Source organism: Hemitrygon akajei, chromosome 31 (assembly GCF_048418815.1).
Source record: "Hemitrygon akajei chromosome 31, sHemAka1.3, whole genome shotgun sequence".
Taxonomy (NCBI): domain Eukaryota; kingdom Metazoa; phylum Chordata; class Chondrichthyes; order Myliobatiformes; family Dasyatidae; genus Hemitrygon; species Hemitrygon akajei.
Window position 1 is genome coordinate 10,702,605 of NC_133154.1, and position 17,307 is coordinate 10,719,911.

General features: G+C 45.8%; 1 protein-coding gene across 2 annotated transcripts in view; it reads left to right on the forward strand.

The window, feature by feature from the left end:
• Window positions 1-7,829: 7,829 nt before the first annotated feature.
• The window catches only part of josd1 (Josephin domain containing 1), a 37,310-nt gene continuing 27,832 nt past the window's right edge, over window positions 7,830-17,307 (forward strand). Inside the window, exons 1-2 of one of the 2 annotated variants that reach the window (XM_073033622.1) lie at window positions 7,830-8,088; window positions 8,614-9,336. In XM_073033622.1, coding sequence (XP_072889723.1) covers window positions 9,161-9,336 — 176 coding nt within the window. In that variant the 5' untranslated portion in view covers window positions 7,830-8,088; window positions 8,614-9,160. Of the gene's footprint in view, window positions 9,337-17,307 lie in introns of both variants that reach the window. The other variant, XM_073033621.1, reaches the window with a different exon arrangement.

The following is a 17,307-nucleotide window of genomic DNA, read 5'->3' on the forward strand; positions in this document are numbered from 1 at the left end:
GTTCAGTTCAATTTAGAGCTGCGTCGTTCATTATCTGTAGGCTGCATTGATCAAAAACACAACAAAAAAAGGAATGACCAGGAACCAGAACACATCATACCGTGAACTGCAGAGTCCAACCCACAAACCACATTGATTACACCTTGCCCAAGATCCAGAACTCCAGCACCATCCTCTGGCAGCATTGAGTGAGAGTGAGAGGGGGAGAGAGAGAGAGAGACCTTCGAATGCAAGGACATTCCTCCAGGAGCACACCGTTGAAATATTTGTTACACCGTGCCCCATTTGTATATGGGAAAGGTGGCAGCTGATTGGTACATAGCAAAATCACGCAAACTGCATTATGATAATGACTAGAATTAATCAAGGTTTGATGAGCAGCATACTTGCTGTTCAATCAGTAGCTTTTGGATTCAAGACACATGATATGAATATAATTGTGACCTGTCCCAGACCCATCATATTGTGAAGAAAGCATGACAGTGTAGAGATTCGGCAAGTCATTGAAGACCTTGGCAAACTCCTATCGATGTGTGGTGGAAAGTGTGCTGACTGACTGCATTACGGCCTGGTATACGGACATCAATGCCTTTGAGCAGAAAACCCTACAAAAGGTGGTGGATTCAGCCCAGTACATCAAGGGTAAAGCCCTCCCAACCATTAAGCACATTTATATGAAACGATGCCGTAGAAAAGCAGCATCCATCATCAACAATCCTCACCACCCAGGTTGATCCTCATTGCTGCCATCAGGTAGAAGATAGAAGAGCTTCAGGACTCACACCATCAGGTTCAAGAACAGTTCCTACCCCTCAGCCATCAGGCTCTTGAATAAAAGGCGATAACCACACTCATTTAAGGACGTTATTTCATGCTCATTATTTATTGCTATTTATTTATTATCTGCATTACAGTTCACGGTTCTTGATGTTTACAGTTTACAGATCCTGTTTACAGTTACCGTTCTATAGATTTGCTAAGTATGCCCGCAGAAAAAGAATCTCAGAGTTGTATGTGATGCCACGTATGCACCCTGATAATAAATTTTACTTTGAACTTCAAGACCCGTTCCTGAGAACCAAACACAACTGTCTCGGTTGACTTTCCATTTCTTGAGGGGATGCTGCATAATCAGATGAAGATGTTAACTTTGACAAACTTGTATGAATGTGTCGTGGAAAGTATATTGACTGGCTGCATCACAGCCTGGTACAGAAACCACAATGCCCTTGAATGGAAAATCCTACGAAAGCTAGTGGATTTGGCCCAGTGCTTCAAGGGTAAAGCCCTCCGAACCATTGAGCACATCTATATGAAAAGTTATCGTAGGAAAGCAGCATCCATCATCAGGGACCCCCACCACCCAGGTCATGCTCTCTTTGTGCTGCTGCCATCAAAAGCCTCAGGACTCACACCACCAGGTTCAGGAACAGTTACTACCCTTCAACCATCAGGTTCTTGAACAAAAGGGGACAACCACACTCTCTTGTCCCGTCATTGAGATGTTTCCCACAACCAGTGATCTCACTTTAACATAGAAACGTAGAAAGCCTACAGCACAATACAGGCCCTTTAGCCCACAAATCTGTTCCGATCATGTCCTTACTATAGAAATTACCTAGGATACCCATAGCCCTCTATTGTTCTAAGCTCCATGTACCTGTCCAGGAGTCTCTTAAAATACCCTACTATATCAACCTCCACCACCGTCGCCAGCAGCCCATTCCACACATACACCACTCTCTGTGTAAAAAAACCTACCCCTGACATCTCCGGTCATTTAAGAACTCTGTTTCATTATCTTATGGTCTCATTATTTATTGCTATTTATTTATATTTGCATTTGCACAGTTTGTTGACTTCTGCACTCTGGTTGATCATTCATTGATCCTGTTACAGTTACTGTTCTATAGATTTGCTGAGTTTGCCCACAGGAAAATGAATCTCAGGGATGTATATGATGACATATATGTACTTTAATAATAAACTTACTTTTAACTTTGTACTTTTGAACTCTCCCCTTTGTTCTCTCAGATGGACGTGAGGCTCCATTGAGAGAGGCATAGATAGAGCAGGTAGTATCGATTTCCCAGGGTTGAAGTGCCTCCTACCAGAGGGAATGTATTTAAAGTGTGAGAGGGTAACTTTAAAGGAGATGTGAGGGGCAAGATTTTTACCCAGAGATTAGTAGGAGCATGGAATGGACTTCCTGGAGTTGAAGTTGAGGCAGATTGTCAAAACAAATCAAGTCAAGTCAAGTCACTTTTTATTGTCATGTCGACTATAACTGCTGGTACAGTACACAGTAAAAACGAGACAACGTTTTTTCAGGACCATGGTGCTACATGAAACAATACACAAACTACACTGAACTATGTAAAACAACACAAAAACTACACGAGACTACAGAACTACCCAGGACTGCATAAAGTGCACAAAACAGTGCAGGCATTACAATAAATAATAAACAAGACAATAGGCACAGCAGAGGGCAGTAAGTTGGTGTCAGTCCAGGATCTGGGTATTGAGGAGTCTGATGGCTTGGGAGAAGGAACTGTTAGATAGTCTGGTCGTGAGGGCCTGAACGCTTTGATGCCTTTTCCCAGACGGCAGGAGGGAGGAGAGTTTGTATGAAGGGTGCGTGGGGTCCTTCATAATGCTGTTTGCTTTGTGGATGCAGCGTGTAGTGTAAATGTCCGTGATGGCGGGAAGAGAGACCCCGATGATCTTCTCAGCTGACCTCATTATCCCCTGCAGGGTCTTGCGATCCGAGACGGTGCAATTTCCGAACCAGGCAGTGATGCAGCTGCTCAGGATGCTCTCGATACAACCCCTGTAGAATGTGGTGAGGATACCTCGAAGAGACATTTAGACAGGCATACGAATGTGAAGAAAATGGAGAGACGTTGTGTAGGCAGAGGTTATTAGTTTAGTTGGCCATTTGGTTACTCATTTGTTTGGGGTCTGTTCCTGTGCTGTACTGTTCTATGTTCTTTGAAGGCGTCAGTAACTAAAGTAGCCATGTGTTACAACAGAAAGGCATCTCTGAACACACAACATATCGAATCTTGAAGTGGATGGGGTACAGCAGCAGAAGACTACAAACATTACAGGAGGTACCTAATAAAGTGTCCACTCAGTGTCCAAGGTCCATTGTGTGAGAGGGAGGAGCTTCCTAGAAGTGACTTCCGGGCTAGGATAGGTTGAATTCCAATGTCAACTTGCTTTGTAAGATGCAACAATTAGTTACAAGTGTGAACATCTCTCTGCTTCCCACCAAAAGCTCCAAGGTTCATGATTCAAGTTTATTTATCACATGTACATACAATGAAATGCATTAGAATGCAACCAACACACCTAAATTTGTGCTGGGGGAGGGGGCAGCCCGCAAGTGTCACTACACATTCTGGTGCCAACGTAGCATGCCCACGATGGTTTGACAGATCAACACACAAGCACAGAGCAACAAGCAACACGGAACACGAGCAACAAAACGATGGTAGGAGAACAAGTCCCATTCCACCCTCCATCGACACACATACACAGTCCCTTAACCCCAGGGCAGGCCATCTTCTTCAGACTCCACCCTCCATCCTTCAGCAGACTCAGACTCGGGCTCACAGACATCATGCTTCGACCTCCCCAGCGGACTCAGCTCCAAACAACGACCTCGACTTCCGGACGTCCAACTTGAACCCTGAGCCTCGATCCTCGGCATCCCAGCACACGCCGCATTTTGTGTGCGTTGCTCCGAATGCACAACACATCAAGCCTTGAAGTGGGAGGACTACAGCAGCAGAAGACCTCCGACATAGACTCAGTGACCACTTTATTAGATGCGGGAGGTAGCTAAAAAAGGCGGCCAATAAGTGTATGTCACACTGGCTTCGAGTAGGCCAGTCTTACAGGATTGTTCCTCCTGGCAAAAGTAATCATCCTATACCAACAACTGTTTCCCACTCCAGTTCATACCTCCAGGAGGTTTGCATCCTTGTCGTAGGGTTTGGAGGCTTGCCTGCCTCAATGACCCAGAGAGCTATGTAGGCTGGAGTCAGGGCTTCATGCTTTGGCTCTTGGTAGGCTCACCCACGCCAAGCAGGTCAAAGAGTAGAGGCCAGACTGAGAGTGGTCCACCAGTCCTCCAGGTTCAGGGGTTTAGCTCAGGGCTCGCAACCCTGACTGGTCAAAAAAAAATTGTTATGGAAACAGTGATGAAGAATCCTTCACAGATAAGAAATGATGCAGATGCCGGAAATCCAAGCACAAACCGCACTGTTGGAAGTCCTGAGGAAGGGTCTCGGCCCAAAACATCGACTGTTTACTCTTGTCCATGGACGCTGCCTGGCCTGCTGAGTTCCTCCAGCATCTTGTGTGTCTTGCATGAAGAATTCTCCTGTATCTGTGTGCAGCCATTTACTGGCCAAGGACCAACAGAGATGGAAGACCTTCATTGCTGCCCAAACGGCAGTGGCATAACAGACAGTAACTAACTCCAGTTCATAGAAATTTCATTATATTCCTCTGCTGTTCCACTGCCCTACCCTCACACCACAGCCTTTCTCCTACATCACGTACATTCCAAAAGTGTTCCCCCTTCCAATTTAACCAAGAAGTTCGTTAATCAATTCAATGTCTTTTCTCTCTCTGTCTTATCTGGACTGGGTCCACTTAGTCTGTTGCTTTTCTTCCTTAGACCGCTGGCTAAATAAATAAACACAAGCAATTCTGCCGATGCTGGAAATCCAGAGCAACACACACAAAATGCTGGAGGAGCTCAGCTGGTCTGGCAGCATCTATGGAGAGGAATAAAGAGCCGACATTGGTGAGTTGGCATTCATCACTGTGGGATTGAGTTCAAGAGTCGTGAGGTAATGTTACAGTTATATAAGAGTCAAGTTAAGTCAAGTCAAGTCACTTTTACTGTCATTTCAACCATAACTGCTGGTACAGTACACAGTAAAAATGAAACAACGTTCCTCCAGGACCATGGTGCTACATGAAACAACACAAAACTACACTAGACTATGTGAAACAACACAAAACTACACTAGACTATGTGAAACAACACAAAACTACATTAGACTTCAGACCTACACAGGACTACATAAAGTGCACAAAACAGTGCAAGATAGTACTGTACAATAACTAATAAGCAAGACAATAGGCACAATAAAGGGCAAATTACAATATAATAATAAATAACGTAAATGTAAACAATGTTTTAGCAGGAATTGAGAAAGAAATGAGCAAAAATTGCAAAGGGAGTGGAGTGGTGTTCAGCTGAGTGTGTGTATGTGTGTGAGTGTGCATGTGTGTGTGTGTGTGTGTGTGTAAGTTGGTGTCAGACTGGACTCTGGGAATTGGGGAGTCTAATGACTTAGGGGAAGAAACTGTTACACAGTCTGGTTGTGAGAGCCCGAATGCTTCGGAGCCTTTTCCCAGATGGCAGGAGGGAGAGGAGTTTGTATGAGGGGTGCGTGGGTTAGACCTTGGTTAGACCCCACTTGTGTTCAGTTCTGGTCACCTCACTACAGGAAGGATGAGGATACTATAGAAAGAGTGCGAAGGAGATTTACAAGGATGTTGCCTGGATTGGAGAGCATGCCTTATGAGAATAGGTTGAGGAAACTTGGCCTTTTCTCCTTGGAGCGACGGAGGATGAGAGATGACCTGATAGTGCTATATACTGTAAGACGACGAGAGGCATTGATCATGTGGATAAGCAGAGGCTTTTTTCCCAGGGCTGAAATGACTAGCATGGGGGGAGGGGGCATACTTTTAAGGTGTTTGAAAGTAGGTACAAGGGGTATGTCAGGGGTAAATTTTTCACACAGAGAGTGGTGGGTGCATGGAATGTACTGCCAGTGAAGGTGGTAGAGGTGGATACAGGGTCTTTTAAGAGATTCTTGGATAGGTACATGGAACTTAGAAAAATAGAGGTCTATCCGGTAGGGAAATGCTAGGCAGCTTCTAGAGTGGGTTACATGGTTGGCACAACATTGTGGGCCGAAGGGCCTGTAATGTGCTGTAGATTTCTATGTTCTATTTTGGGCTGAGGCCCTTCGTCAAGACACACAATCGTTCATAAAAGTCTCATTATATTTCTCTACCCTCACACTACAGCCTATGGGGGTGTGGCTAATGTTCCCCTCCAGCATGAAACAAGTATCTTTCTCTGCCATCTCATCTCCTGTCATCTCTGAGACCAACTTGTTCATAACAATCACTTCCTGATCAACCAGTTCAGTCCCTGTTAAACTACTGACAAGCCTAAATGTCCTTGCACCCACGTCAATTGATTGTGTGGTTCACTCTCCTCTTCATAAACGTTGCTAGACATAAACGTTGTTCACACAAAGTGCTGGATGAACTCAGCAGGTCAGGCAGCATCTATGGACATGAATAAACAGTTCGTGTTTTGGGCCGAGACCCTTCTTCAGGACTGAGGAGGAAGGGGGGAAGGTGTCTGAATAAAAAGGTGAGGGGAGGGGAAAGAGGCTAGCTGGAAGGTGATAGGTGAAGCCAGTGGGCGTAATGGGGCAAGAGCTGGAGAGGAAAGAATGTGATAGGAGAGGAGTGTGGACCATAGGAGAAAGAAGAGGAGGAGGGGATTCAGGGTAAGTAATAAGAGGAAGTGCAAGCTCAGAGTGGGGGATAGAGGAAGGGAAGGGAGGGAAGTTTCTTCACTGGAAGGAGAAATCAATATGCGTACCATCAGGTTGGAGGCTACCCAGATGGAATATAAGGTGTTGCTCCTCCACCTTTTGGACCAACACGTCAGAGTGCGAATCAGAATAGGATTTAAAATGTCTGGCCACTGGGAAGTCGTGCTGGAGGCAGATGGTGTGGAGGTGCTCAACAAAGCGGTCCCCCCAATTTACAATGGGTCCCTCCAATGTAGGGGAGGCTGCATCAGGAGCACTGTGGCCCTGTAGCCCCTCCATTCCTCTGTCTCCTATCAATTTCTATTCCATCACCAAGACCATCTGAGTTCATCACTGTACCTGTCCACTTCTTTCCTCAGCTTATCTGTTGCTGAAATCCTCACTTGTTTTTATATGAATAAGGGTCTCACCCCAGAAGGTCGACTGTTTACTCCGCTCCATACGTACTGCCTGATCTGCTGAATTCCTCCAGCATTTTTTGTATGTGTGTGTTACTCAGGATTTCCAGCATCAGAATCTGTGTTTGTGTCTGTGTTTTTCTCTTGTTCCCTGAATTCCATTGTTCGGCTTTAAAAAAAAATTGAGGTAGTTAGAAGCATCTTAATTAAGAACCACAGCCTGAAACTTTGACTTTTCCTCCACAGATGCTTCCTGGCGTGATGAGTTCCTCCAGCAATCTCTGAGTTGCCTGCTTCCTAATTTAAGCCTTTATCTCCCATTGGCCCTCTGCTTGCTGTCCTGAATTGGCTACTGGTTAAGAGATACTCAATTTTTAAACTCCCTCCCTTTTTACATCTTAAAAAGTTTTACAACTTGTGCACCCTCCTCCAATCCTACAACACAGTCCTCTCAAGTTTTCCTGTGAAATGCCTTGGGATGCTTTGGTGTTTGAAAGTTGCTACATTAAGAGGAAAGTCGTTGTCAGTGAAGCCCAACACCAGTATTGTTATAAGCCACTGGCAGCTGTTCAAATAGCAGCTAAAATGTTTATTACTTTTCTGCTGCGTTTTGCATACATTAGTTGGCCGGAGCTTACCAAAGAGAGCCAGGTGGGGGCGGGACTCTGGGTGTCGGCGAGATGACGTTGACGCGATTGGTGCCGCGATGTTTCCCCAGCTGGCTGACGTCACCGCGACCGTGTGTGGGGCTGACGTAGTGCGCAGGCGGCGGTGGCGCGGCGCCTGGTGTCTCGGGCTGTTGGTGTGGGTAGCGCTCGGCGGACTGCGGGGCTCGGACTTGCCTTCTGAGGCGGCGGCGGCAGCAGCAGCAGCAGGTCGGTGCGTGGGTCTGACTGGCCGGCGGCCTGGGGTCGGCTGTGCGAGGGAGGCTGGAGTCTCCGCTGCCGTAGCCCCGGACAGCGCGCAGGAGGATCCCAGGGCACAGAGCGACTCCAGGAACACACTGGTGGATTCTAACGCGCAGGGTAACGGCAGGGACCCTATTGTGCGTCCCAAGGTTAAGGACTGAGGGTTCCCAGTGTGGCCGTACACGGAACAAAGCAGGGTCCTATCGTGATTCCAAGGACAGGAGGGTGGGGGAGTGAAACCTGAGGGAAGAGTGACTGTTGCCCAGCGGAGAGTGAGGTGCCCTCCCCCAGCGAACCCAGGGGAGAGTGGGGGCCCCGGTTGATTCCCAGGGGAGTGTCGTGGGTTCACCACCGCCTAATTTATGGTGAGAGTGGGGTCCACGGAGTGACTGATCCCCAAGCGATAGCGAGATTCCCAGGGAGGAGAAGGGCCGGTAGCAATTCCCAAGGGGTCCCCAGCGTGATCACCAGGGGAGAGGGGAGTGCCGAGACGGATTCCCAGGGGAGGGGGTGGTGGTCTGATGTGGAGGGAGATCCCAAGAGTAATTGCCAGGGGAGTGGGCAGTTCCAGAACATTATCTGCAGTTAGTGATCCCTGTTTGGGTCCAAGAGCAGAGGGGAAACATAGTGTTGTTTTTACAGTGGAGGAGGTGGAGTCCCAGGGTGAGTTGAGGCTATCTGGAAGACCCTGTTGAAGTACCTGGGCATGTCAACCACAGGAACAAGCACAGAAGCTACGAGGTCGACCAATGGGATGGTCTAAACATCTGAGAAGAATGCAACAAGAAAGACAGATCCCTCTGCAACTAAGAATATTCTCGCAACAAAAGCCTTATTGAGAGATTATAGATACAACATTGGAATGGCTAACCTGCAGGGAACAAAATACTGACTTCCGTCTTAAGCTTTCTGTTTGTTGGAGGAAAGTGTCCTTAAAAGATTCTATAATTTATGACCTTTCTTCATTGGAGTCGTGCAGTATATTTTTTAAGAACAAGGAAGTCACCATGACGAGATTTTGAATGTCTCAGCTTTTGTCTGAGTGCTGTGGAATTGTGAAGATAATCAGTGTACCTGCTCAGAAGTCTTAACATGACTATAAGGGTCCTGGAATGTGAACTGAGGTTGGGGTGTACCTTTCCTTGAAGCTTGGCTACCCTTCAGACAGTTCGCTTTACCGAACTGAAAAATGAGCTGTGTCCCCTGGAAAGGAGACAAGTTAAAACTGGACTCTGAAGTACAGCCGCCCACTTTGATTTACCACGAGAAGCAGAGAAGGGAGCTGTGCGCACTACATGCTCTCAACAATGTCTTCCAGGATGGGAGGGCATTCACCCGTGAGACGCTGCAGGAGATTTTTCAGAGGTACTTGAAACAGGAGGGAGGGGATGTGTCTGAATCCTGTTTGTATGTAGATTAAATTGTGGAGTTGCTGTGTAATGATTATGCTTCAGATTGACCATTACCCGGTGGGAAGCTGAGAGGCTGAAGATAGTGGGTTCAAATTACATTCCAAAAATGTGCTTTGTACTCTCCTGGTGTAATTTGAAAGGATTCTGCTGAAAAGTGCTGCCTTTTTTTTGGGGGGGGGAGGAATTAACCCAGATTCCAGATGCTGAAGAGCTCCTAATCATGAAGTTCTCATATGGATTGAACTTCAGTAGTCCCCACTGAGTTAAAGTTGTTTTGGTTTGTCTTGAAAGTGTTCAAAAGGTGTTTAAAAAAAATTCAAGTCCTTTTCTTCCCCCCACACCCCGCCCCCCCCCCCCCCCCAATCAACGCATGGTACATTTCAATGTGGAGCACCTGCACTCCGTCCGCTAAAAGTGGAACTTCCCGGTGGCCAAGTATTTAAATTCTGGTTCCTATTTCCATTGCGACCTGTCAGTCCATGATCCCACCGTTTGTGCAAGATGAGGTCACCCTGGGGGTGGAGGACTTTGTACTCCGTCTGGGTAGCCCCAAACCTGATGGCATGAGAGTTGATTTCTCCTGCCGGTTTAAAAAAAAATCCTTCCCCTCCCTCCTCTTGTCTTATTCCCCACTCTGGCCCTTTAGCTCTCCTCACCTGCCTGTCACTTCTCTATGGTCCCCCTCCCCTTTCTCCTATGGTCCACTCTCCTCTCCTATCAGATTCCTTCCTCTCCAGACCTTTACCTTTCCCACCCACCCTGCCTTCACCTATCACCTTCCAGCTAGCCTTTTTCCCCTCACCCCCACCTTTTTATTCTGGCATCTCCCCCACTTCTTCTCAGACCTGAAGAAGCATTTTGGCTGAAGCGTCAACTGTTTATTCATTCCCATAGATGCTGCCTGGCCTGCTGAGTTCCTCCAGCATTTTGTGTGGGTGTGTGTTGCTTTGTCATTCCAGTGATGTTACAAAAGCAAGTTACAGCGCACGAGGAAGTGAAAGCAAAATACTGTTGATGCAAAGAATTAGAATTAAAAGCCAAAAGTGTTGGGTGTACAGACACATTTATTTACTTTCTGTGGGGATACAGCCCGGTAACAGGCAATTGTTACAGAAACTGTCAACAGATTGTCAACCACTCACTGAGGCACGCAAGCCTCCAAACCCAACGACAAGCTCCTCTTGGAAGGAGCACTGTAATAGCGTTACACTAATCCCTGCGCTGCCATGCTTCCTCTGTATATATGGCGAGAGGATTTGCATTTATTTGGTTTAACCTTTCATCAGAATTTGGAATCAAAAGAAAAAAAATGTTAGTTTGCAGAAAAGAACGGGGCGAATGAAAGAGATTATATTGATTGTGTGATCAGGAGACAGTGAATGATGTACCCGTCATTAACCAATGGGTCTGTGGACCCTGGGTTGGGTACCCCTGATCTAGAAGATGGTTGAATAACTAGAATAACAAAAATGGTGCTGAATATGAGCAGTGAATCTGAAATTGCCAGCAGAGAAGATGGGAAAGAAACACTGAGCCCTGGAAATGAGTCACAAGACTGGAGAGAGTGATTACCTGGAGTAGTTGAATTCATTGTTGGGTCCAGAAGGCTGAAATGTGTCTAACCAAATATAAAACAAAATCAGAAAGTGTTGGAATTACAGGTTGATTCCATCTGTAAAGGGAGAAATAACATTCCAGGCTGATGACCTTTCATTGGGAAATTTCATGAAATGCTGATTCTGCTTGCTCACCGCTGATACCGTTTGACCTGAAGAGCGTTTCCAGCATTTTCAGATTACCATTATCTGACCTCTTTGCCGCTCTTCTAATTCTCCCTTATTCTGCCTGTGACTGTTTTGCCAGCACCTCCTTTTTAGCAAATTATAATCTACAATACAGTGGTGCCTGTGACAGAGAGCAATGACCCAAGGCATCTCAGAGCATTGCTTAGAGAAGGAATTCTTCAACTTCCTGTTTTCCTCCATCCCTTGTTTTTTTTTGTTCTCCACACTCTGTGCTCAGTGTCCGTTCATATTCCTGTGCTGTCTTTCCCTCCCCTTCCCTCGATATCTATTTAAAGATACAGCGTGGAACAAGCCCTTCTGGCCCAACGAGCCACGCTGCTCAGCAACCCACCTATTTAACCCAAGCCTAATCACAGGACAATTTGCAATGACCAGCTAAGCTACTAACTGGTATGTCTCTGGAATGTGGGAGGAAACCAGAGCACCCGGAGGAAACCCGCGCTTTCGTGGGAAGGATGTACGGATTCCTTGCAGCCGGCATCGGAATTGAACTCTGAACTCTGATGCCCCGAGCTCTAATAGCATCACACTAACCGCCACGCTACTGTGGCACCCCAGAGGAGGTATGAACGAGAAGCAGTATCTCGGGGTAAACGTCAATCTTAATCATAGAAAAAGACAGTGTGGAAGAAAACCATTTGGCCCCTTGTGTTCGTTCAGCTCTTATAATTAATCACACTACCCAACTCTCGCCTCATTGCCTCACAGATTATGGTCTTGAGTATTCAGTGCCTCCTTTTTAAATGTGGCAAGGCCCATAATCTTGTTAGGCTGTGAGTTCAGACCTGCACTGGAAAAGCTTTTCTTCAGTTCCACATCAATCCCATCCCCACCGTCTAATCAATCAGCAGCCCCAAGATTTCCCCTCTGCAAAAAGGCCTTCCTTTGTTTTACACATAGCAGAGAAGGGGATCATTCAACCCATTGGGTCTATGCCAGCATAGCAAGACTATTCCCGATACTATTCTCTTTCATGTGCCGATCAGCTCCCTTTTGTTTTTCTTGCCCCGGGGCAATTTGCAACTACCTTATCACCAAGTCTTTTCAATGTAGAGAAAACACGAGCAGCCAGGGATAACCCATGTGGTCACAGGAAGCCCCTGCAAACTCCACATAGACAGCACCTGTAATATCAAAGATTAGCTGTTCCTTCATACCCGGGATATTGCTCTGAGAACATGCATTGACTTGATAGGCCAAATGGCCTATATTACAGGATATTTTAGATAAATATGCACGTCTCTAGCTGTGGATGGAAGGTGGGGGGAGTGTAGGCTTCTATTGGCTGCCTTTGATTACTCGAGGAGAAGATAACTGCTTAAATCCTGCATATCCGCGTTAGTGAAGGCGCTCTGTTGAAGAGTGAGCTCCAGAAATTAGACTCAGCAACAGCAAAGGAATAGCACCACCCAGCTATCCCCCTTCCTTTCCAGTACTGAAGCAGGGCCTTGGTCCGAAACATCAACTGTTCATTCATTTCCATAGATGCTGCCCGACCTGCTGAGTTCCTGCAGTGTTTTGTGTGTGTTGCTTTGGGTTTCCAGCATCTGTACTTTCTCCTGTTTATAGTTAAATATCTCTTAAGTCAGCGTGGTATTTGTGACATAAGGCCATAAGATACAGGAGCAGAATTAGGCCATTTGGCCCATCGAGTCTGCTGTCCATTTTCCCTCTCAGTCCCAATCTCCTGTGCCTTCTCCCTGTATCCCTTCATGCCCTGACTACTCAGGAACCTATTAACCTCCACCTTGGTGCCACGGTAGCATTGCAGCCAGCGCGATGCTACCACAGCTCGCTCGTTGGGAGTACAATTCCGGCGCACCTCTAACATGAGCCTGTACGCTCTCCCTGTGGAATGCGTGGGTCTTCCTCGGGTGCCCCGACCTCCTCACACAGTCTAAAGACGCACCGGCCCATAGGTTAAACGGTCACTAGATAAGAGGGATCTGTTGGTATAGTCATTCCTGTGCCTCTCAGCCTCCTAAATTTAGTATTATGAGGAAATAGCCTCAAGACTATAAGTCACAGGAGCAGAATTGGGTTATTCAGCCCATCAAGTGTGCTCAGCCAGTCCATCATTATCCCTCTCAACCCATTCTCCTGTTTTTATCCCATAGCCTTTTGAAGCCCTGACTAATCAAGAATCTATTAACCTCTGCTTTAAATATACTCAATGACTTTACCTCCACAGCTGCCTGTGGCAATGAATTCCACAGATTCACAACCCCCTGGCCAATGAAATTCTTCCTCATCTCTGTTCTAAAGGGGAGGTTCTCATATTCTGAAGCTGTACCCTCTCGTCCTGGACTCCCCCACTATAAGAAACATCTTCTCCACAGTTTGACTGGGCCAGCAAGGCTTAGCATTCATTTTGCACATGAGTTGTCATCCTAATTGTACATCAGGAAGTCTGCCACCTTTCATCAGCATGTCATTCCATGTCCAGCCTCGGCCCATCTGTTATTGAAGCTCACATTCCACTGACTCTTGACGCAATCTTGAATGGCTTCCCAACCTACAGCTTTCATAGACAAACTCAGCCAAGCCAGTTCTGTCCTGGACACCTGTCCACCTCGTATTCTTTGAACAGCACTGCTTTCCAGCATCCAAACCCTGAGAGTTAATCTCCTGGTCTTTCAGGCTTTGTCATGCCCCATATGCAACTTCCTATGCCCTCTGTCGAACCTTCTGTGAATTCCTCACAATTCAGATTACCGCATATACATCATGTCTTTCAAACATGTTGTGGTTTTTCTTAATAGAGACAAACATGGCGTGGGTTTACATTAGAGCATTTTATTACTGAACTGCTGCTCAACTCTTGCCTGCATGACCAGGTCACCATTGTAGTTTCCAATTCCAGGTTAACCCCTTGCATTGTCCACTGGGAACTGAAGTTCTTTAATGTGTACACATAACAACACATTTTCCTTCCCCCTTGATGGAAAAACAAGTGCAATACTATACCCCCATAAACCTGCAAGCAGCAATAATCCTTTCTAGCAAAGATATCCACATGGGCAGTTTACCTTAGTTTGGTAAAACCCTAAACTCTGGAATTTGCTTATATTTCTACCTGAGGCCTATAAGTCCAACTGCTTAACCAAACATCTATTAACTCCTGAAACCTCTTATTTTTAGGTGGTCACTTTATTTTGATTAATGTTCTTGTGGTGGAGATGCATTGCTACCAACAAAGGTGTAAGGCGCTGCTCCCCTCCACTCGCCAGCAGGTCACCCTTGGGCAAGGTGTAGCACCTGCTTTGCCCCTCCCCCACCCCCTGTCAGGGTCACATGAAGCCATGGGAGCTGCTGGTGGATGGTCGTATGAGCAGCTGATGCACATCATAAGTCCTGGTTATGCGACCACAGACACCAGGCAGACATTCTCTGAAGAGTATTGATAACGGCTGGGATCACCCATCTTGTAAAGACTCTGCCCAGAAGAAGGCAATGGCAAACCGCTTCTGTAGAAAAATTTGCCAAGAGCAATCATGGTCATGGACAGACCGTGATTGCTCACGTCATAATGACATTGCACGTAATGAATGAATGTTCTTTGAAAGCCTTGTTATTTTGTACTCAGGGCTACCTTGTCTTATTATGCACACACAGCTCGTAGGATCCATAGAGCACCACAGCATAGTACAGGCTCTTCGGCCCACAATGTTGTGCCGACCTTTTAACCAACTCTCAGATGAACCTAATCCTCCATCCTACATAGCCCTCCATTTTTCTATCATCCATGTGTCTAAGTTTCTTAAGTGCCCCCAATTATCTGCTTTACCACTACCTCTTCACTCTCTGTATAAAGAACTTACCTCTGATATTCTCCTATGCTTTCCACCAATCACCTTAAAATTATGTCCTGTAGTATTAGCCTTTTCCACCCCTAGGGGAAAAAAAAGTCTTTGGCTACCCACTTGATCTGTGCCTCTTAGTTATCTTGTACACCTCCATCAGTTCTCATGTATATTTTGTTCTCTTTTTGCTTTAACCATTTATCTCTGGAAAACAATCCAAATATTGACACAATCTCTGATTGCACGACCGCTATCAACATTTTCAAACTCATTTGCTTTTGCCTCCTGCTCTAAATCTTGCATTTAGTCCTAGAGTATTGTTGGTTGAGACTTGGCATGTTTCATTCTCTACTTCCCCACCCCACCATCCCCTGCCGCTCTTCGATTCAAGTTCCACTGCAGAGGCTGTTGGAGCTGCCACATTTTAGGTTAGGTACTAAGCCATGGCCCTGTTCTCAACACTGATGGATGTAAAAGGAAAAAATCTCCCAGCAAAACTTTGAAGAATATTTTTGCAATAATGTAAGGGGATGATGTCCCAATCAGGATCACAGCCAAAAAGAAAAAAAAAGACATTTGCAGAAGTTTGCTGCGAGGCTTAAACCATAAGACCATGAGAAATTAGCGCAGAATTAAGTCATTCGGTATATAAAGTCTCCTCCGCTGTTTGATCATGGCTGACGTTATTCCTCTCAACCCCATTCACCTGCCTTCCACCCTTTGACAGCCTTACTGACAAAGTACCTATCATCCACCTCTTTAACAGGACATCCGTGAGAACAGAGCCCTTTCATTTACACAATGGATGATCTATACCTTATGAGTTTTGTGCAGCAAAAATTTCCTTGGTTAAAGGGCAATGTTTCACATTGTGATCGAGGCACCAGCTGGATGCGTCTCCATTTCACAACAAGCTACAAAAATAATCAGTAGGGATCAAGCCAACTCATTGAAGAATGCTAGATAATTTACAAGAATTATTCCAGGAATCACAAGGTTAATGTATGAGGAGTATTTGATGACCCTGGGCCTGTATTCATTGGAGTTTAGAAGTATGAGGGTGGAAACTCATTGAAACCAATCGCACATTGAAAAGCTTAGATAGAATGGACATAGAGAGGATGTTTCCTGTAGTGGGGGTGTCCAGAACCAGATGGCACAGCCTCAGAATAGAAGGATGTCCTTTTAGAACAGAGGTGTGTAGTAATTTCTTTGGCCAGAAGGTGACGAATCTAGAATTCATTGCCACAGACTGCTGTAGTGGCCAAGTCATTAGGTTTATTTAAAGCAGAAGTTATTGGTTCTTGACTAGTCAGGGCATCAGAGGTTATGGGAAGAAGGCAGGAGAATGGGTTTGAGAGGGATAATAAATCAGCCATAATGGCATGGCAGAGCAGACACAATGGGGGCCTGTTGGCCCAAATCTACTTCTGTTTCTTGTGGTTTTTAATCTGTGCTCCATATCAGAGTGTGCTTGAGAATATGCAAACCACCACAGCAGAATTGCCAGATGAAGAATGTCCACATCAGTACAATCTCCATAGGTAGAAAAAAAATTAAGATCTGGCATGTAATCTTTGAGGATTGAGAAAGAAATGGGACTTCAAAGCCAGAGGCTAACACGGTTATCAGCAGTGGGAGAGCTAGTCCATGAGGGAGTGATTTGTATTTCTGGAACACTGGGACCAGATCTCAGGCTGCTTCAAAGAGTCCAAGTATATCTATTATCAAATTATATATGCAGTATACAACCTGGAGATTTGTCTTCCCCACATGCCTTCATGAAACAAAGAAAACCATGGAACCCACTCAAAGAAAGACATCAAACCCCTTCCCCTGGCACAAAAAGCAAACCCAGCAAATTGCGCAGACAGCAATCAAAAAGAGTGAAGACTGATGGATCCGACATAAGCCAGACTGATTAGCCCAGCTCTTTGGAGATGCAATGTCCTCACAGGATGGGCATTGGGAGTTGCTTAAGCTAATTTTGCAGGGGCCTACACAGAGGAAGATAGGATTAGAAGAGGGCAACAAGAAATTGGAAGCTTTTTGATAGAGCAAGGAGATTGGAGATCTATTTACAGTGAAGGCACTGTAATAGTAAGAGCTGTATTAAACAAGATTGGGAAGTTGCAGAGGCAATTTACCATATGAGGTTACAACACTCGCAATAACAAAGAACTGGCTAAAAAGAACATCATGGTTTCTAAATATTATTGTATACACGTTGTTCAGCAAACGGTGGGGAAGGAAGAAGTGGGCGTAGTGGTATTACTTGAGAATACTGTAGAGCTGGAGAGAGGATGTCCTGGAGCA